General features: G+C 48.4%; 1 protein-coding gene and 1 pseudogene across 1 annotated transcript in view; one reads left to right on the top strand and one right to left on the bottom strand.

The window, feature by feature from the left end:
• Positions 1-2,508: 2,508 nt before the first annotated feature.
• LOC123806304 lies at positions 2,509-3,278 on the bottom strand (annotated as a pseudogene).
• Positions 3,279-10,131: 6,853 nt separating this feature from the next.
• Positions 10,132-19,516, top strand: part of MUC17 (mucin 17, cell surface associated) — a 28,504-nt gene continuing 19,119 nt past the window's right edge. The window contains exons 1-9 of the mRNA XM_045819341.1: positions 10,132-10,180; positions 11,534-12,094; positions 12,182-12,370; positions 13,345-13,460; positions 13,566-13,624; positions 14,479-14,621; positions 15,051-15,113; positions 15,461-15,611; positions 15,821-16,005. Of these exons, the coding sequence (XP_045675297.1) occupies positions 10,132-10,180; positions 11,534-12,094; positions 12,182-12,370; positions 13,345-13,460; positions 13,566-13,624; positions 14,479-14,621; positions 15,051-15,113; positions 15,461-15,611; positions 15,821-16,005 (1,516 nt within the window). The remainder of the gene's footprint in view (positions 10,181-11,533; positions 12,095-12,181; positions 12,371-13,344; positions 13,461-13,565; positions 13,625-14,478; positions 14,622-15,050; positions 15,114-15,460; positions 15,612-15,820; positions 16,006-19,516) is intronic.

The raw sequence follows: 19,516 nt of genomic DNA, 5'->3' as shown, positions 1-19,516 counted from the left end.
ATTGGGCCCTTCTGGTGCTGATTCCCAGGTGAGTGGGCTTGTGTATGTTCCAGGACCCTGTGGGTCTTTCCAATGAACTCTCCTGTGAGGCTGGAGTTTGTCCTGCTGCTGCCTCAACCCCCACTGGTTTTTTCAATCAGAGTGCTGAGGCTTTATTTCCCCATGCTTAACTCTGGGTTGCTTGCTCTGTCTTGCTGTTCAGTTGTTCCTCCTGGTTTATCTGCACGTGAATGTGGGACCACCCTGTCCACAACCCACCACCTCACCAGGTCCGCCAGCCACAGCCTTGCCCACCCCAGTCCTCTAGCCACTGACCTGCTACAAGTCCTCTCCACCCAGCTATCTGTCCCCACCCCTCCTACAAGTCAGAATGAATGTTTCTTCTTTAACTCCTTGCTTGTTGGACTTCCATACAGTTTGATTTTCTGTCAGTTCTGGTTGTTTTTTTGTTTTTAAATTTGTTGTCCTTTATTTATTTATTTTTAGAGAGAGAGAGAGAGAAACATCAGTGTGGAGTTGCTGGGGGTCATGGCCTGCAACCCTGGCATGTGCCCTGACTGGGAATCGAACCTGCGACACTTTGGTTTGCAGCCCACACTCAATCCACTGAGCTACACCAGCCAGGTGTTGTCCTTCTTTTGATTGTGTGAGGAGGCATAGTGAGTCTACCTATGCCTCCATCTTGGCCGGAAGCCTAATTTTCTTTCTTTGAAAGAGTCTTGAGAGCAAATAACTGGTCGTTTTCAACATAAGGTGCATAAGATCCAATTTGTGAACCATTGAAAAGAGGGTAGAGGTGTTACAGAACATAACAAGGGGGGCCTGGGACAATATACTATTATTGAAATAAGGCCCTGGGTCCGTTATGTCCGCCGCCAGAGGAAAGACGTCTCTCAATGCCAGAGATTCGTGAAAAGGAAAGGAAATGTTTATTTAATGCTATACAGACTTAAAGTAGTGACCTAATGTCTTCATCAAAATCCCAGAGTCCCTTAAAACACCCACAAACACAGTCACAGTCCTTCCTTCCTTCCCCCTTTGCCCAGTCCAGAGTACCGTATCTCAGGAAAGGAAATAGAAGTCCATGGCTCAGGCAGTCCTCTGGTTCTTCCCAGTTAGTCCTCCATCTCGACTGGGAGACCTCCCTGGGTTCCCGGCACCCTCAGCTGAGTCACGGGGATCTCTGCTAAAACCAGGTGGTGGTTCCCCTTCTAAAGCTGTGGGGGTCCCCACTCTGTCCAGGCCACGTGGTTCTCTCTCCTAAAGCAGCACGGTTCTCTCCTGGGATGCAGGAGTCTCCACTCTGCTAAAGACGCATGGTTCTCTCTCTCAGGGCTGCGCATGGTTTTTTTTCCCTCCAATGGCCGCCAAGTCTGGGTTTTAAATCCCTGCAGCCAATCTTCCTCTGCAGCCTCATTTCCGACTCCTCCCACACTCGGCTTCACTTGCCAGAATTCATATCCTTCCAGCTTTACTGGGCTGCCATCATGAGTCTGGGCAGGTGTGGCCTCATGTCCTGGAGCCAATCTTCTCCAAGCTCCCACGCAGGCGCTGTACCTTGGGGGGATCTGCCCCCAGTCATGTGTTGGTGGGGAAGTTACTTCCATTCCCCTGGCTCAGAGATGATCACAGCTATTTAACATATCTAAGCGACCAGCCAAAGGCTATAGATATGTTAAATGACCACACCAGAGGGTAGCTGCAAGGCTGTTGCTATGCAAAACAGCTCTCAATGGCCTTGCTCCATTTGTCCCTTCCCCCAACCCACACCATGGGGCGGGGGTGGAGACATTTTAAAATCTCCTGGACACCTTAAGTTCTGGACCCCATTTCAAATGTCCATTTGGGGTCCCCCCTCTTGGCTGTACCCTGTAACAGAGGTGGGACAAGGATTTGGTCTCAGAGTTCTCACTGTTTTAATTTAGTCACTTCTGATGAAAAAATAATAATTGCTCCCAAATACCTTAAAGTTAAAACCTGAACATCATTTTTTTTCTAACTTCTGGAATCACCTTTCTGGTTTGGCTCATACTCTGCACAAAGCAATGATTCCTCACAGTGGAGTCTTTCTCTGGGCTCTGTTTGGCTGTCAATAAGGAAGGCCCATACTTCTTTCCATCCCCTATGGAGAGGGTAATATGGATAAGGTGAAAAATTACCTTCTAAAAGTGAGAAAGGGATTAGATTGCTGCTTGAGAACTGTGGAATTATTTGGAATATTTTACAAATGGTTGCTACAACAACAAAAAAGGTAATTACAAAATGTGTACATCACAACATGCTTTTAAAGACACTTTGCATTGTGTTCACATTCCCTAAATGTTCCCAAAGGTGCTCAGCCTTTATCCCAACCAGAATCTCTGGGGAGAGGCAGAGACAGTTTGGCAAGAAAGACATTGAGGGGAGGGGATGGTGCAGAAGCAAAAGGGGAAAGCAGCCTTCCAGTTAAAGATCAGCCCTCAGTTTCAAAGTCAACTTCTGCCCCATGTTACTCAGAGATAGACAGGGTCAGAGGGAGAAGCAGTGGCAGGGCAGGACTGGGGTGCTATACATCTCATTCCAGTCAAGCAGAGTCTGGTACAGCATCCTTTGTGAATAGAGCTCTTCCGCTTTGGTGCATTTCAGTTTACCTTCCAAATCATCAACTGTGTGTTCCAACTTGGCTACCAGTCCCTCAGCAAACTCAGTGGGGGTCTCTGCCTCCTTGAGTTTATCAGTAAGAATCTTTATCTCTTCCTCTCATCTGTCTTCTTCTTGTGAGTACTTTTCTTCAGCAGCACTCAAACACTTTAGGTTCCGCTCAGCCAGTCTGATCTGCTTATCCATCTTTCAGCAACGGGACTCTGCCAGCTCAGCTTGTTCCTCTGTGCATTCTAGGTCCCCCTCAATAATCACCAACTTATGAGCCACCTCTTCATACTTCCTATCTGCCTCTTCTGCAGTGTGCTTAGCTTCTTTGAATTGAGTTTCCTCTTTCCTTCATCTTTTAAAGCTCAGTTTTCAATAACCTTCATACCTTTCTCTCATTAGCAGCTTTCTCAGCTTCCTCCAGCTTTTGCAGGGCAGTGGCCAGGTGCTCCCAAGCATGGTCCAGCTCTTCTTCAACCAGCTGAATCCTATGGTTCAAGGAGACAACCACAGTCTTAGCTAGTTCCCGGGCCATCTTCTCTTTCCACTTCCAGCTGGAGGTGCTGGGCCCTCTCCTTTGCATCATTGGCCTGCTGATGCAGAACTTGGACCTTGCGTTTCACCACCTCAGTATTGGTGATCCCTGCCATGGTGCCCACCCAGCTCCTGCTCCTGTTCAGGGTCCTGCCTTCTCTACTTGATGCTGTAGCCACTCCTCTCTGCTAGTAATCTTATTGAGGATTTCTTATAAGTGACATTTTGCTTCTCTCTTGCTGCTTTCAAGATTCTTACCTGGTCTTTGTCTTTTGAAAGTTTGATTATAATGTATCTTGGGTCTCTTTGAGTTCATCTTATTTGGAGTTTGCTGAGCTTCCTGGATATTTATATTCATGTCCTTCATCAAATTTGGGAAGTTTTCGGTTAGTATTTCTTCATATATTCTCTCTGTCCCTCTCTTTATTTGGGACTCCCACAATGTGATGTTGGCCTGGTTTTTAATGTCCCACAGGTCCCTTAGGCTTTTTTTTCTTCACTCTTTTTTTATTCCTGTTTTTTTTTAGACTCAATGATTTCCATTGTTCTATCTTCAAGTTGTAGATTCTTTCTTTTGCCTGCTCAAATTTGCCTTTGAATCCCTCTAGTAAATTTTTTTAATTTCAGTTATTGTGCTTTTCAATTTCAGAATTTCTTTTTGGTTTCTTTCTTATGCTTTCTATCTGTTTATTGATTTTTCATTTAGTTTCACGCATAAACTTCTTGACTCTCTATATCTTCCTTCTTCAGGGACAGTTTCTGTTTATAGTTTTTCTTTGAATGGACCACTTTCCTGTTTCTTTGTATGCCTTGTGATTTTTTTTGTTGAACACTGAAAATTTGAATTTAATAGTGTAGTAACTCTGGAAGTCAGATTTTCTTCCTTCCCCAGGGTTTGCTGTTTTTTTTTTGTTGTTATTGTTTATTATGCATTTTCCCTTCCTTCCTTCCTTCCTTCCTTCCTTCCTTCCTTCCTTCCTTCCTTCTTTCCTTCCTTCTCTCCTTCCTCCCTTCCTTCCTTTTTTTTTTATTGTAGGTGGTCTCTGTTCCAAGGATCAGCATGAGGTGTAAACTAAAGTCTTCTCAAGCCTGTTCTCAACTTTTGCCTGGGCATACATGGTCACTTTCTGATTTTTCCCAGGAATGCAGTTTTTTAATGTCCTAGTCTTTAATTTCTGATTCCTAAAAGCGGAAAAGCAAAAAAAAGGGAGGGGGGAGTGGGAAGGAAAGAGTACCAGCCCTTTAAATCCCCTGGAAGTGGGGGAGGGGCCTGCAAGAATTGGGAGAGGTACAGTAACAGTGGCTAGCTGTTTCTTTTCTTGCACCTTTGTAATCAGAAGCAGCAATTACTGATTAGAGCACGGACCCAAAATACAGGAATATGTGGTCCTTTTTGCCTACCCTAGCTCCCATAAGCCATGGGCAAGCTGCTCCAGGAACAAGTACACAGCTGCTTGCCATGTGGCTGAGAGTGTGGGATGGGTAGCTGCTACTGTGCTAAAGCTGTAATTTACCAAAATTAACTGAAATTTACTAACTTGGTCTTCCCCTGGAGTTGCAAGCCCTCAACAGACTCTAGAATTGCAAAAATAGTTACATTAGACTGATTGTGCAAATGGAATTGTTGTCTAGATGGGGATGAATTCTTTGTGTGTCATACCCCACAAAATTCCTAGAATCCTCCTCTAAATTATTTTTAAATTACCTTCCAACACATAATATAGTCTCCAAGTTGTTAAAGATAAACAAAGCCAGATGCTAGTTAAAGTGGTAAGGACAGATTCTTAATCAGTAATACACTATTGCAATAGGAAAAAGAGTCCAGCATGAATTGAACTCCACTTTGATTTGCAGGGGTAACTAGGCGTTTAAAGAGAGAGACTGAGGGAATAGGGAGGCAGGTAAGCAGGGCCTCAGGAGAGTCGGGAAAGTGAAAAATTACAAAAAAGGGGATGAGGGGTTGGTCCATGTGAAACTCATCCAGGTTTGCTAAGTGATATTTATTAACATCAGGCTCCTACTCTCTCCATAGGCTGGGACAGGGCACTATCATCAGGTGTTGGCTGGAACAGTCAGTTATTGTGGCAGCCTTGAGTTTTCTTAGGCAAACACTCACTTCAAGGAGGGCTGAGGTCATGCTAGGGAATGTCCTTGAACTGTTAGAAACTAAGTTAATGTTTGTTCAAGTCTTTATAAGCCAAGTTTGAGGCTTAGTTGAGAAGAGGGCTCAGAGGATCCTGGCTAGAGTTTGTTCAAGGAGGTAATAATCTTTGTTAATGTAAAAACTACAGGTACAGCCTAAGTTCACTATCATTCCCAACCTTGGTTCTTTCATGCTTCTTTGAACCACCCTTACCCCTGTTATTGGGGTAGGTGAGCCTCTTTCCAAATTTTGAGTGCAGTTATACTCACTTGTGTGCACACGTTTATAGGATATGTGTGTGTGTGTGTGTTTTAACAAAACTGTGTTTACTGGTTCCACTGAACAAGACATCTGAAGGTCTTTCCATGTTGGTACCATTCTTTTTGATTCAAGCATAGTGTGGCTTTCCATAGTCATTCTAGTTTCCTATTCAGGGATATCTGGGTTGTTTATGGTGAGCGAGGCAGCAGCTGGCTGACTGGGAAACTAAAGACTCAAAACCTCTAGCTATAAATTTCTATGGGGTTGCAAAGGTGGGAGAAACTCCCAATCTCAGAGATAGTTTGTTGGAGAGGCCCACAGGATCCTAGAATGTACACAAACCCAACGACTTGGGAGTCAGCACTTGAAAGGGCACAGTTTGCTTGTGGGAAGGGAGGGAAGTGATGGAAAGTGGGGCTACAGCAGAGCCAGTGAGTGGCTGGTGTAGCTCAGTGGATTGAGCGTGGGCTGCAAACCAAAGGGTTGCTGGTTTGATTCCCAGTCAGGGAATATGCCTGGGTTGCGGGCCAGGTCCCCAGTAGGGGGTGTGCAAGAGGCAACCACACATTGATCTTTCTCTTCCCTTCTTTCTCCTTTCCTTCCCCTTTCTCTAAAAATAGGTAATTAAATAATTTTTTTTTTAGATTTTATTTATTTATTTTTTAGAGAGGGAAGGGAGGGAGATAGAGAGAGAGAGAGAAACATCAATGTGCGGTTGCTGGGGTTATGGCCTGCAACCCAGGCATGTACCCTGGCTGGGAATTAAACCTGCGACACTTTGGTTCGCAGCCCACACTCAATCCACTGAGCTACACCAGCCAGGGTAATTAAATAAATGTTTAAAATATTGCTCAAAAAACAAATAGAAGATCAAAAATGATGAACAGTAAAATGACAACAAACTCACATCTATTGACAACTGAACTTAAAAAACAAAAGCAAAAACTAAGCAAACAACTAGAACAGGAACACAATCACAGAAATGGAGATCATGTGGAGGGTTATCACTCAGGAGGACTAGAGGGAAAATGGGAGAAAATGTACAGGGAATAAGAAGCATAAATAGTAGGTAGAAAATAGGAGGTTAAGAATAATGTGGGAAATGGAGAAGTCAAAGATCTTATATGTACAACCCATGGACATGAACTAAGGGGGTGGGGAATGCTGGAGAGATGGGGGTGAATGGGAGAAAGGGGAGAAAAAATGGGATGACTCTAATAGCATAATCAATAAAATGTACTTTTAAAAAGAGATCCCTCAGCAGGCAGGCATGAGTCCTGGAGACCTTAAGGTTTACCTGTGAGTGTTAATAATAAAAATAAATATACTTTCTATTACCTACTCTATTTCTCCCACTGGGTAAATTAGTTTACAAACATGAACCCCTCTTTCTATAAATGTCATCAGTCTCATTTTACAAGTGGTAAGAATGAGAGACAAAGGTGTCCTAATGTTGTGAGTTAGTGGCAGAGAAGACTCATGCAACTACAGCATTTGCCAGTGGAAAGTGCCTAGACTACCTGTCCACTCAGGGTCAGCTTCCTTTTTCAAAAAGCATATTTTATTGATTATGCTATTACAGTTGTCCTAATTTTTTCTCCCCTTTATCCCCCCTCCATCCTACACTCACCCCTATCCTCCAACATTTCTTGCCCCCTTCCTTATTCATGTCAATGGGTCATACATATAAATTCTTTGGCTCCTCTATTTCCTATACTATTCTTAACCTCCCTGTCTATTTTATGCCTACCATTTATGCTTCTTATTCCCTGTAAATTTCCCCTCATTCTCCCTCCTCCCCCTCCCTGCTGATAACCCTCCATGTGATCTCCATTTCTATAATTCTGTTCCTATTCTAGTTGTTTGCTTAGTTTTTGGTTTTGCTTTTCAGGTTCAGTTGTTGATAGTTGTGAGTTTGTCATTTTACTGTTCATAGTTTTGATCTATTTCTTAGATAAGTTCCTTTAACATTTTATTTAATAATGGCTTGGTGATGATGAACTCCTTTAACTTTACCTTCTCCAGGAGGCACTTTATCTGTCCTTCCATTCTAAATGATAGTTTTGCTGGATAGGGTAATCTCAGATGTAAGTCCTTTCCTTTCATGACTTTGAATACTTCTTTCCAGCACCTTCTCACCTGCAAGGTCTCTTTTGAGAAATCAGCTGACAGTCTTATGAGCACTCCTTTGTAGGTAAAAGTCTCCTTTCCTGTAGCTGCTTTTAAGATTCTCTCCTTATCTTTGATCTTGGGTAACTTAATTATGATGCACCTTGGTGTGCTCCTCTTTGGGTCCAACTTCTTTGGGACTCTCTGGGCTTTTTTTCTGGGCAGTTTCCTGGACTTCCTGGAAATCTATTTCCTTTGCCAGATTGGGGAAGTTCTCCTTCATTATTTGTTCAAGTAAGCTTTCAGTTTGTTACTCTTTTCCCTCTCCTTCTGACACCCCTATGATTCAGATGTTGGAGTGCTCAAAGTTGTCCCAGAGGTTCCTAAGCCTCTCCTCATTTTTTTTTTTTTGAATTCCTGTTTTCTTCATTCTGTTCCAGTTGGATGTGTATTTCTCCCTGTTGCTCCAAATTGTTGATTTGAGTCCTGATTTCCTTCCCTTCACTGTTGGTTTCCTGTATATTTTCCTTTATTTCACTTCGAGTAGCCTTCATGTCTTCCTCCATTTTGCAACTGAATGCAATCATTTTGTGAGCATCCTGATTACCAGTGTTTTGAACTCTGCATCTGACAGGTTGCCTATCTTCTTGCTGCTTGGTTCTTTTTCTGGTATTTTGATCTAATCTTTCATTTGGGCCATATTCCTTTGTATCAGCACACCTGCTACACTTTAAGGTGTGTAGCCTTAGGTATTATAGTCAGGGTGAGGCAATGCACTTCACTGTGTTGTGGCACTGTCTGTGGGGGAGGGGTCAGAGAGGGAACAATGCTGCTTGCTAACCCAGCTTTCAGTCACTTCCCCCTCTATGCACAAATTAATTGGGCCCCTCTGGTGCTAATTCCCAGGTAGGTGAGTTTGTGTACATTCTAGGACCCTATGGGTCCCTCCAGTGGATGCTCCTGGGACACTGGGAGTTTCTCTCACATCTGCAACCCCCACAGGATTTTATAGCCAGAGGTTTTGAGGATTTTTCTTTTCTTTTCTTTTTTTTTTAACCTCACTGGGACCCTGGTTTTTGTGGTCTGTCTCTCTATCCCCAGTTGTTCCTCCTGGTTTATCCGAACATAAATGTGGGACTGCCTGGTCCACCAGCCACAGTCTTGATGTGTATCCTCTCTACCCTGGCTGCCCATCTCCACCCCTCCTACCAGTCTGAATGAATGTTTCTTCTTTAAATCCTTGGTTGTCAGACTTCCATACAGTTCAATTTTCTTGCAGTTCTGGTTGTTTTTTCTTTTTGTTTGTTTATAAATTGGTTGTTGTCCTTCTTTTGGTTGTTTGAGGAAGCAAAGCATATCTACCTATGCCTCCATCTTGTCCAGAAGTCCTGAGGGATCTCTTTTTGGCAGTATCCTTCTCTGTCCTGTCCTTCAGCTTGTGTGGTCCTCTTTCCTTATCTCTCAGTCTCAATAGAGTCTGAGCTTCAGTCTTTGGTCTTCCCTTTGCTGTTCTTATGCAGCTTTCTCCTCTCTGACCCCTCATCTCCTGGTGCCCAGGATGTGTCCCCACCTCCAGCTCCACTTTGGCTAGGTCCTCCTCTCTTTCTAATGAAGAGGAGAGTCAGCCCAGACAGCACTGAGTCACAGGGGGAGGAGCAGAGCGAGCAGGGACCGGGACTTCCGGGTATCAGGTGGAGGAGGGAGGAGGAAGCAGAGTAATGGAAGGGAGCAAGGAGGAAGGAGTGGGGGTGTCAAGGGCAGAAGGCAGAAGCCTTTCCTGAACCTGTAAGTGACCATCCCAGAGCTGGAAGGACAGACACTCAGACGAGGTTGACGAGGTACTGAAGGTGTCTCCCACCTCCCTTACCATTGAAGAGGCTGCTCTGGGGAGCAGATAATTTTGGCCTTCAGAACCTGAGAGTCCTCAGGCCCAAAGTGCCACTGACTGGGAATAAGCAATAGCACTTCCTGCCTTCTATGTTACACATATGGAAAAATGAATAGTGAACAACCTATGGGGTATTATGATGACAAAATGACCTATAAATAAATTCTGTTGTTCTATTTGCAATGCAGGAACTTCATCCACAGCCACATACCCTTCTAATGCACTCCTCCCCAGGGAAGGAGCAGCCCATGCTGCTCTCAGTCACTACCCACATTCCAAAGGCAAAACCGGGTGGCCACTCAGCACCCCTAAAACTACTTCTCCCACTCCTGGCAGGAGGGAAAACATTACTATGACTCTCAACACCTCTCTACATTTCAAACATATTTCTGAAACATTTCTCAAATCTCCAATCAATTCCAACACCCCAACAACTCCGACATCCAAGTTTGTCATCAAGGTAGAAACCACTCCACCTACTACAATAGTCTGTAGGAGCACTGAAGAGTGCATCAAAACAACCAGACTAGTAGTCACCACCACTCACCCCACCACTACATGCATAACAATGACTCAGGTGGCCTTGCCCAACACTTATACAACAGCTGTGACAGGAAGTAACACACCATCTCTAAACACATCATCAAAAACTGTAGCAAGCACAGTACCTTCGGCTACAATGACATCCTATGAATGCAGCCTAACAGGGACTACCATAGATACACAGCAGACATCCACAAACACAGAACCAGAATAAAAAACTGCAGTCTCTACACAGACAGGCAGGACGACAGACACAACCTCTTATGCCACATCTACCCCGAAGACCACACTTACCCCTACCAGTGACGTTTCCACAGAGACTGTCACAACAGAGAGGACTTCTACTCCCACAGTGACATCCTCAGTCACTCCCACAGAAACAGTCAGTTCTCCCACATCCATCACCTCTACCCCAGGGACCACTAGTATCCTGATGTCCACCAGCAGCGTGCTTCTGTCTTTTAAGCCTGTTTCAGCCACACAGCCAGGGCCCATTTTCAGCATAAACACAACACCCCTGTCCTCCTTGATTACTACACGCTCTACTACTCAGGCCCCACCCACCCATAAATCCCCTCCACTACTGTCACTATGGTCATGACTGAAGTCACCACTTCTGCTGACACTTTGACCCCTGCCACCTCAGTCACAGCAACCTCACTCACTCCTTCCACAGTGGCAGCATCCATGACTGCTCCCACCCTCAGGGACCCAACCTCCACCCCGACTGTGACTCAAGCTACTCCAGGCATCAGTACTTCACAGGGCTCCTCCACGGGAAGCACACCCACAGTCACTGCCCCTACCTCTGGCACCATGCACACATCCACAGCCACTACTCCATCTACTGTCAGAACTGAGATCCCTACCACTGCCTCAACACGGGTCACTTTCACATCCACAGGCACCCTCAGGTCCTTGATCCCCATGACTGAACTCACCTTGACACACCTCATCCAGTAGGCTGGCCACCTGCACCGATACCATCACATCATCCCCCACCACACACAATGCAGCAACAACAGCCAATAGCACCTCAGTCTCTGCCACTACGACTAGAGATGATGCTTTGCTCTCCATAACTTTGGGTACATTTTCAAGTGTGTCTTTCATGCCCCTTCTTCCTTCAGTGAGTACATCTACAAATGCAGTAATCAGTTCTTTTAGTACCATTATCTCTTCTTCAACATCTGAAATAACAAGTCTGTCTTCTGTCTCTTCCACCAGTGCTAGTTCAATGCTCTCTGCTGTCTCCACAAATTCTCCCCATTCCTCACAAACCGTCACTGCAGGTACACGTTCTTCTGTCACTGCTTCTCCTACTTCATGTGAAGCTACAAAAACTTCTTCGATCATATCTTCTCCAATAGCCTCTTCTATTGAAACTACTCCGACTGTTTTGATTTCTCCCACCACTCCATATCCAGAATATACATCCGTTACAATAGTGCCTACTTCTCCCACCACTCTATGCATAGAAATTGATCCAAACAGTAAAGTTACTTTTACTCCCACTATCCCATTACCGGTCTTTACCTCTACTGCTGAGACGGCCACCACCCCTTCTAGTTCCACCAGTATGACAGCAGTATTTCCTACACATACGGACACTTCTACTTCAGATTTGGAAACTGATCCCACCAACATCATAACTGACGTCCCTAATTCTCTCAGTCCTGGGACCATTCCCATTAGTACAGTTTCAATGAGAACACGAAGACCCACTAGTGGTACCTGGATGAGCTCCTACTCTGTAACCACCCCACCTGTGTCCAGCTTTACCAGACTCCCACTGACCATGAGGCAAAGCAGCAGTTTTCCAACTGTCATGATGATGTTGAGCAAGTCGACACACCCCAGTACAACCACGACCAGAACTCCAGAGATATCAGTGGTCACCACTCAGACTCCCACCACTTTTACATCACCCAGGACAACTTTGACCACTACTCAGATGACCACATCATCTCGACTGACCACCACCCCAGGTTGGACCTCCTTTCCCCCCTACTAAATTCCCATGTATTCAATGTCTGGTTCTATCCTGAAATTCCCTTTCCTCCTGTGCTACCCAGGCACCTGTGACAGTGGTGGCACCTGGATGCAAGGCCATTGCCTTTGTCACTTGGGGTTCTCTGGGGACCACTATGAGCTCCAGGAGATCAGATGCCAGAACGGAGGTCAATGTGATGGCCTCAAGTGCCACAGCCACAGTACCTTCCATGGCTCCCAGTGCGAGTTTGCTGTGGAACAGGTGGAACTGAGTGAGTGGCCAGAGTCCTGCCCTATGCACTTTCTCCTGGAAGGTGCCCCTGACTCTCCCTGGGCCCAGCCCTGTGGTTGACCTGGAGCCATGGATACCTTCATCCCTGCCTTATCTCCCAAGCCTTCTCCCATCCCATCTCATGCCTCTTCTCTTTCCTCACCTCCAGAAGGTGGCTGACACCACAGTCCCTCTGGGACCTCTCCCCAGTCTGAACTGCTCAGAGCTATTAGTTTCTAATTGCTGTTGTAGGAAACTTCCATAAATTTCGTGGCTGAAACAGTATAAATGTCTTATTTTACAGTTCTGTAGATTAAAAACCCAATGTGGGCCTTGCTGCACTAAAATTAAGGTTCCAGCAGGGCTTTGTTCCTTTTAAAAGGATCTATTTATTCACCCTTTCTAGATTCTGGATCCTTCTACATTGATTGTCTCAAGACCCCCTCTGTCCATATTCAAAACCAGCAACATCGCGTCTATGACTTTCTTCCACCCTCACATCTTCCTCTGACCAGTTCTGACTTTCCCTGCTCCCTCTTCCACTATTAAGGACCTTGTGCTTATATCGGGCCCACCTGAATAATTTATGTTGATTTTCACATATTAAAGTCTAAATTCAACTGATTAGTAATCTTAATTACACCTGTAACTTTGATTCCTCCTTGCCATGTAATATAACATATTCACAGGTTCTGGGAATTAGGACATAAGCATCTTTGGGGACCATTATTGTCTCCCACTGGGGCAGACAAGGGAGAGACTGAGACCACAGGTCTGACTTTGGTGCATCCCAACTTCTTTCTTTCCCCCATCTCAGGACAACTTATCCCGCAATTCCTATGTCTCTCCCTCCTGTTATTCGGTTAGTCCTCAGAGAATATGGGGAGGGGCATGGCAAGAACCCCTGGGTTGGGGTGGTGGTGGTGATGTTGGATAGGAGTAGATGATGATTAGAACAGAGCGTGTTGTGTTCAGAAATGGTAGATGCTGAAGTGAGCATGGAGGTGTCTGTTCAACAGACATTCACCCCGTGCCTCAGTGACAACACTTCTGAGGCCTACATGGATTTCAGCAACACCTTCAAGAATCAGGTGAGGAGAAAGGGGAAGAGACTCAAAGGTCCTCACCTGGAGCTGAGCTTGGGCTCCTTAGGTCTGGAGGTTTAGACATGAGCCCAGGGATCCTTGGCATTTCAGATGAAGAATGTTTACCGAAACATGCAGGGGTTCAAGGATGTGGAGATCCTGTCCCTGAGGTAAGAGACTCTTCTGGGGTCACAGAGATAGTGTTAGGTGGGGGAAGTGGGTGCGAAGAAAGGCTGGAGAAGACATCCCTTGGTTTTGGAAATCATAAGATTTCATAAAGAGAGGGATGAAGAGGGTATGCAAGGAAATCACTCCACGGTGGACATTTTTTAAATCCCTACCCAAGGATATATTTATTAATTTTAGAGAGGGAGGGATGGGGGGAGAGAGGCAACAAGATAGATAGATAAAGAGAGAGAGAAACAACAGTGTGAGAGAGAAACATGGATTGGTTGCCTCCAGTGGGTGCCCTGACCAGGGATCAAACCCACAACATTTTGGTGTATGGGACTATGCTCCAACCAACTGAGCCACCTGACCAGGACCATGGGGGACTTTAGAGATCATTTTCTGGGGTAATTTCTCTGTAGGAGTAAAGCCACCATTACCTTTTTAAGTGCATTTTAAGTAGAGGGATTGCATGGGACATGCAGTGAGGTGGTGCATGTGGGCTGGTGGGAAGCCTGGTGTCTGGACTGTAGCTAGTCTGTCTTTGGCTGGCATCTGGTCTGCTGGGTGGGTCAGTATGAGTGAGGCAGAGAGTCCAGGATGGCCTGGTTTGGTAACAGCTTGAAGCAATGCAAAAGAATGGCAATCATTCCTTGTCCTGCCTTCCCAAACTGACCAACTCAGGGATGCTGGCAGCTCCTTCTGAACATAATGTCTGAAATCCCAGCTCATTGTCTCTGGCCCCCTTCTTCCCAATATGTGCACCCATGGTTGGTCCTGGAGGTGTCCTTCTCAGAATCTATGTGTCCCAGGCCTGGACACCTTTAATGGCCCCTGATCCCCTCGACTCCCTCAGGAATGGAAGTATCGTGGTAGACTATTTGGTTCTGTTGGAGTTGCCCTTCAGTGTCCAGCTGGAGAATGAGTATGAGAAGGTGAAGACAGCCCTGAAGGAGGAACTCCAGAATGCCAGCAAGAACAGCTGTCCGAATAACCAGAGTGAGTTGAGGCTGTGGGCCTTGGGCTGCAAGGAGGGGTCAGCATCCCAATTGCCATCCCAGCCTGTCCTAGTTCAGACAGGGGTCTCCTGGGTTCAGGTGCCAACCTCATGATATCTCCAGCAGATTTTGAGAGGGGACACAGGTCCTCAGCTAACTGGGTCAAGAATGGGACTAAGGAGGAACTTGACAGAACCTGGGTTCTGGGGAAGAGACCAATGACAGTTCCCAAGGTTTCCAGGATTGCTGAGGATTCCTGATTAGTCGTGGATATGATGAGGGAGGCCAAAGGAGCCTTCCCTTGCAGCCTATCCACACGTTCCCCTTACTGACAGAGCCCTTGCTGCCATTCCCTGTGCTTGCCCTGCTTCCGTGCCCATGAACCCTTGACCTTTCCCACCCAATGCCACCTGTGCCTGTGTCCCCCCAGCCCTGTGTTTTAAGCATGACTCCATCAAGGTGAACAACAACACGACGGAGCTGACCCCGGAAGGTGAGGGAAGGGCAAAGGGCTGAGTGGTCTCTGGAGGCCATGACTCCTCTCATCAGGAACATCTGCCCATTGGAATTCCCTGGGGATGATGGAGAGACCTTCTAGGGAGGCATGTGAGGTGGCCCTCCAGTACTGCCCTTCCTGGGCAGCAAGGAAGGTGAGGAGAGGGTGCGGATCCTGGGGCCCTGGCCTGCCCTCCCCTCATGTAATCCCAGGGTCTACCCCACGACACCCCACTCTTGGAAATGTAGTCCTGACATCCATTTTCAGCATCATTATAACCAGGGCCCTGAGTTGAGTGGATGAGGTCACTGTCTGTCTCCACCCTCCCCACCCCATCTTCCCAGCCATCTGTCGCCGCACCGCTGCCCAGGGTTATGAGAATTTCTACTTTCCCTTGGTGGAGGAGAACCGGCTCCGCTGCATCACCAAATGCAGGTCGGGAGTGGATGGCGCCATCAATTGTAACCAGGGCCAGTGCTTTCTAGAGAAGAGCCGGTGAGGCCCGCCCACGAGCGGGAGTTTCGCCCACAGCCCTCTGGGTCTACCATTTGGCCTCGCCCAACCAGGCCCCCAGACCCTCTAAGCCACGCCTACTCGCCATCAGGTGGAGTCCCGCCCACCTGCTAGCGCCTGCAGGGTAAATGTGCTGAATGACCCTGCCAGGGAGGTGGTGAGGGTCTGTGACCTGTGGCTGCCTCCTCCAGCTGCTTCGCTACGAACACGTATTGGTTCCTGGGCTCGCGCTGCGAGGTGACTGTTTCCTGGAAGGCGCTGGTTGGGGGCCTAGCGGGGGCCACGGTCCTGCTGCTGCTGCTGCTGCTGCTGCTGATGATGATGATGGCGGCATTCGGCGTCTTCATGGTGGGTCCCCGAAGGAGGCGCGGCCAAGGTGAAGACTGGTGAGCGCTCTGAGGGTGGGGGTGAGAGTGGTAAAGGGGTCTCAGATGGCACAGCCCTGCCGTGACCACATGCGCCTTGATTCAGGTCCGGGGACACGAAATGGTTCCTAATGTGAGATGAGGACTCTGTGGGGACTTTTACAAACCTGGGCTTCCAGGACGACAGCACAGGTGAATCCTTCCCCTTGGGGGAGGGGGCAGGAGTTTCCCTGGGCACCACTGCGGCCTGGACAGGACCTGAATATCTCCCTTGCTCAGGGCAGACGTATACCTCCTACTAGGGAGCTTAGCTCGCTGCTTGCCCAGTCCTTGCTTGGAAGATCCAATGCCCTACACAGGCCGCTCCAGCAGGGCAAGCACAGAGGCATAGGTGCCACCTGGACCCTGCATAACTCACGTTTCCTTCCCTCCCCATTTCCCCTTCCTCTTTTCTGTCTCTCTAGTCACAGAGGAAAACTTCCATGCGTCCTTGGAGAACGTGCCCACCAATATAAGGGTGAGGGGGCAAAGGGAGGACAGATGGTAAGGAGCTCTCCTAGGTCCAGCTCTGCACACCCTATTCCTACAGGGGCTGAGCTAGGACCAGGAGGCAGAGACCTCCCAGCCAGTCTGAGCAAGGTGGCTCCCTGTTCTAACTCCCTCTCTCACGCACTCTGGGGCAGGTACACACCCAGAGACCTGAGGTGATCTTGTCCTCGATGTGAGCCCTGCACTACCCCTCTGCACTGTTCCAGAGAGCAGGAAGGAACCACCTACATACTGAGTCCATTTCCAGAGATGGTCCAGGTCTCATGCAGCTCAGTGTCCTGGTTTCCTCCGGCAAAATGAGAATGTCCTCTGACACCTGTCTTTCTCCCACCTTGGGTGAAAGCTACCTGGAGACTAAGTTCAGATCCAGGCTCCACTGTCGGGCCTTGGGCAAGTCAGTAACTTCTCTGAACCTGTAAAGTTAGTATAGCATACTTGTTCTGAAGCCTTGCACAGTTACGAAAGCCAGAAGTGCTCAGTCAGTTCTCTGTCCCAATGTACCTTCCTGTGTCAGCCCCCTGCTTAGACGCCTTTCTTCAGATCCTCAGTCCCCATGTCCTTGTCTGGGTCTCAGGCCTTAGTCTCCATTTTCCTGTGAGCATCCCTATTGCCTGTCCCTCAGCCTACACTTGTAGCCAGCCCGAAGCCCATCCCAGCCTCCTTCCATCCCTGTATAACTTCCTGCCATGCCCCTTGCTCCCGTTTCGCAAATCATCTCCCCCTCTGAACCCACTTCTTAAATCACTCCTCCCCCACATCCAGCCCCCAGCCCTAGTCTCCTCCAGGACCATGCACCCCCTTTCACCATCCTTGTACCTTCAGCCCTAGGTCCTTACTCTCCACCCCAGTGCCCCAATCTGATGTCCTCCTTCCTCCCCCACACCCTTGTCCCTAGATGGTACAGATGCCCTTGCCATCTTAGGACCCTGCAGTTGTATTCCCCAGGCTCTGGTCCCCTATTCTGAGGCTCCATCCCTTCCTCTCCTCCTAGGGATCTTGGATCCCCATGGGTGGGGCATTGGGACATGGGTTTCCCCAAGTCCTCAAGGGTGAGGGCAAGTGGGCCCCTGAGGGGAAGGTCCCTCAATCCCCTCCTCCTCATTTCCCTCATTCTTGCTCCCCTCCTTTACTGCCTCATCCCCCTTTTACCTCCTCCCCAGCTCCTCCTCCTCTCCCTCTTCCTGCTCCCACCCCTGTCCCTGCAGTAACCTCTGAGGCCAGAAGCCCCCAGCCTCCTGAGCAGGAAAGTCTCTTTGGGGGCAGGAAGCCTACGAGTCTCCAATTCTCCCATGGAACACAATATAACACTTATTATAAAAGAAGCTGCTCTGTGTCTTTCTCCTTCTTGCTTCCTGGGGCCTCCACGTGGTTGGGGAACAGGGACATCTGGAGGAGATGCGTTATAAGAGAGCCTGGGAAAGCTAGTTTCTGGGGGGCCCCTTGTCTTAGGGAGTGGGAAACCCCTCCATCAGCAGCACATGGGGCCTGGTTGGGTTTGTTATCTGTACTCTTCCCTTCTTGACCTCAGGAGCTTAGGGCTGAGTCAGGGAGGTGGGTAGCCAGACTGGGTGAGCTGCTATTTGTGCTGATGGGTAAGCTGGGCCTCCCAAAAGATCTTGAATTTTGAGACTCCCTAACCCTGGGTGGCAGACACACTCATACCAGGACCTGCCATGCCCGGGGCTTGGGCCCTTCTGCCCCCCCTATTGTGGGCAGCCAGGTCTGCTGAACTGGACCTGAGGGTGGTCAGAGCTGACAGTGCATGGTTCTTTGAGTGAGGGTTTGGAAAATGTTCCTGGGACCTTTTCCCAGGACAGTCAAGGGGCTGGCCGTGGCCAGGGATGGCAGTAGGGAACATAAAGCCTCCGGTGTGAATGGAGCCCCACCCAGGAGAGGGACTGGTGGCTGGAGGCTCTGGGAAGGTTGGCACTACTTTGAAAGGGGCCAGCTTGAGGTGGGTGATGGGGAAGGAAGGCTGGAGGAGAGGGGCCTCTCAGGGGTTGGGGTGGAGGGTTTTCACTTAGCCTGGCCTGCTGCTGGCTGCTCCTGCCAGGGTTTGTCTCCCGCTCCCTCATAGTCACCTCTCCCTGGCATTTCTTGGCTCCTGACTGTTGGTAACCATCACACACTCATAGCTCTGGCTTCCCGCTCCTCTCTCTGGCCCTGCCCCACCTGCGACTCTGGCTTCCTGGCAAGACTCTGGCTCTGGGTAGTCAGCTTTCCAGCAGTTAGAGGGGAGGAGGGTTGACAAGCTGCTCTTTGTCCAACTTTTGTGGTCACTAGGTACCACCCACCCAGCCCCATTACTGCACCTCCACCCGGGGCCAGGCACTGTCTTTCCCCAAGGCAAAGGTCCCCAGGGTCCTTTTTATAGGTGTCTCCTCCCTGGGAGGTACTCATTTCTTGGTCCCTCCTGACAGGCAAAGGTTCTGCAGCCAGGGCTCTGCTCTCTGGGAGATGCTGGTAATTTTGCATCTTGCTATTGGCTCTCTGGCTCTGAGCACTCACCACTGCCACGGCACCTGATGAGTGAGACCCACCCTGGCCCAGAGCTGGGGAGAGGTGGTCCCTGCATGTGCTGGCCTCAGGCAGGGCTACAGCAAGTGGCTGCTGGCTTTTCTACTTCTGTCCTCCCTCCCTCCCTTGGCAGGGCATAGGGCTTAGGGCTTCCAAAGGGCTGGACACCTTTGGGAGTGCTAAAGTGGTCACCCTAGAGACCTGTGGGTACAGAGGAAGAGGCGTGGCCTATGGTTGTAGAGTTGATGGCCAGCACCAAGCATCTGGCCCAGGGGCTGAGTTGGGGCTTAAATCTACTCCCTCTGCCCTCCAGGCTTCCCCTGGGAGAAGAGTGACTTTTTCTTTACCTAGACAGTGGTCTCTGCCTGCCTCATTCTGGGGGCTGCTTCTGCCCAGAAGGCCAGGTCTTTCTGACCTCACAGGCACTCAGTGTCCAGGCTGTGAACCCTGGCTGGG

Source organism: Phyllostomus hastatus, unplaced genomic scaffold (assembly GCF_019186645.2).
Source record: "Phyllostomus hastatus isolate PE091 unplaced genomic scaffold, TTU_PhHast_1.1 phas_scaffold_385, whole genome shotgun sequence".
Classification (NCBI taxonomy): Eukaryota; Metazoa; Chordata; class Mammalia; order Chiroptera; family Phyllostomidae; genus Phyllostomus; species Phyllostomus hastatus.
This window is presented reverse-complemented; position numbering and strand designations above follow the sequence as displayed.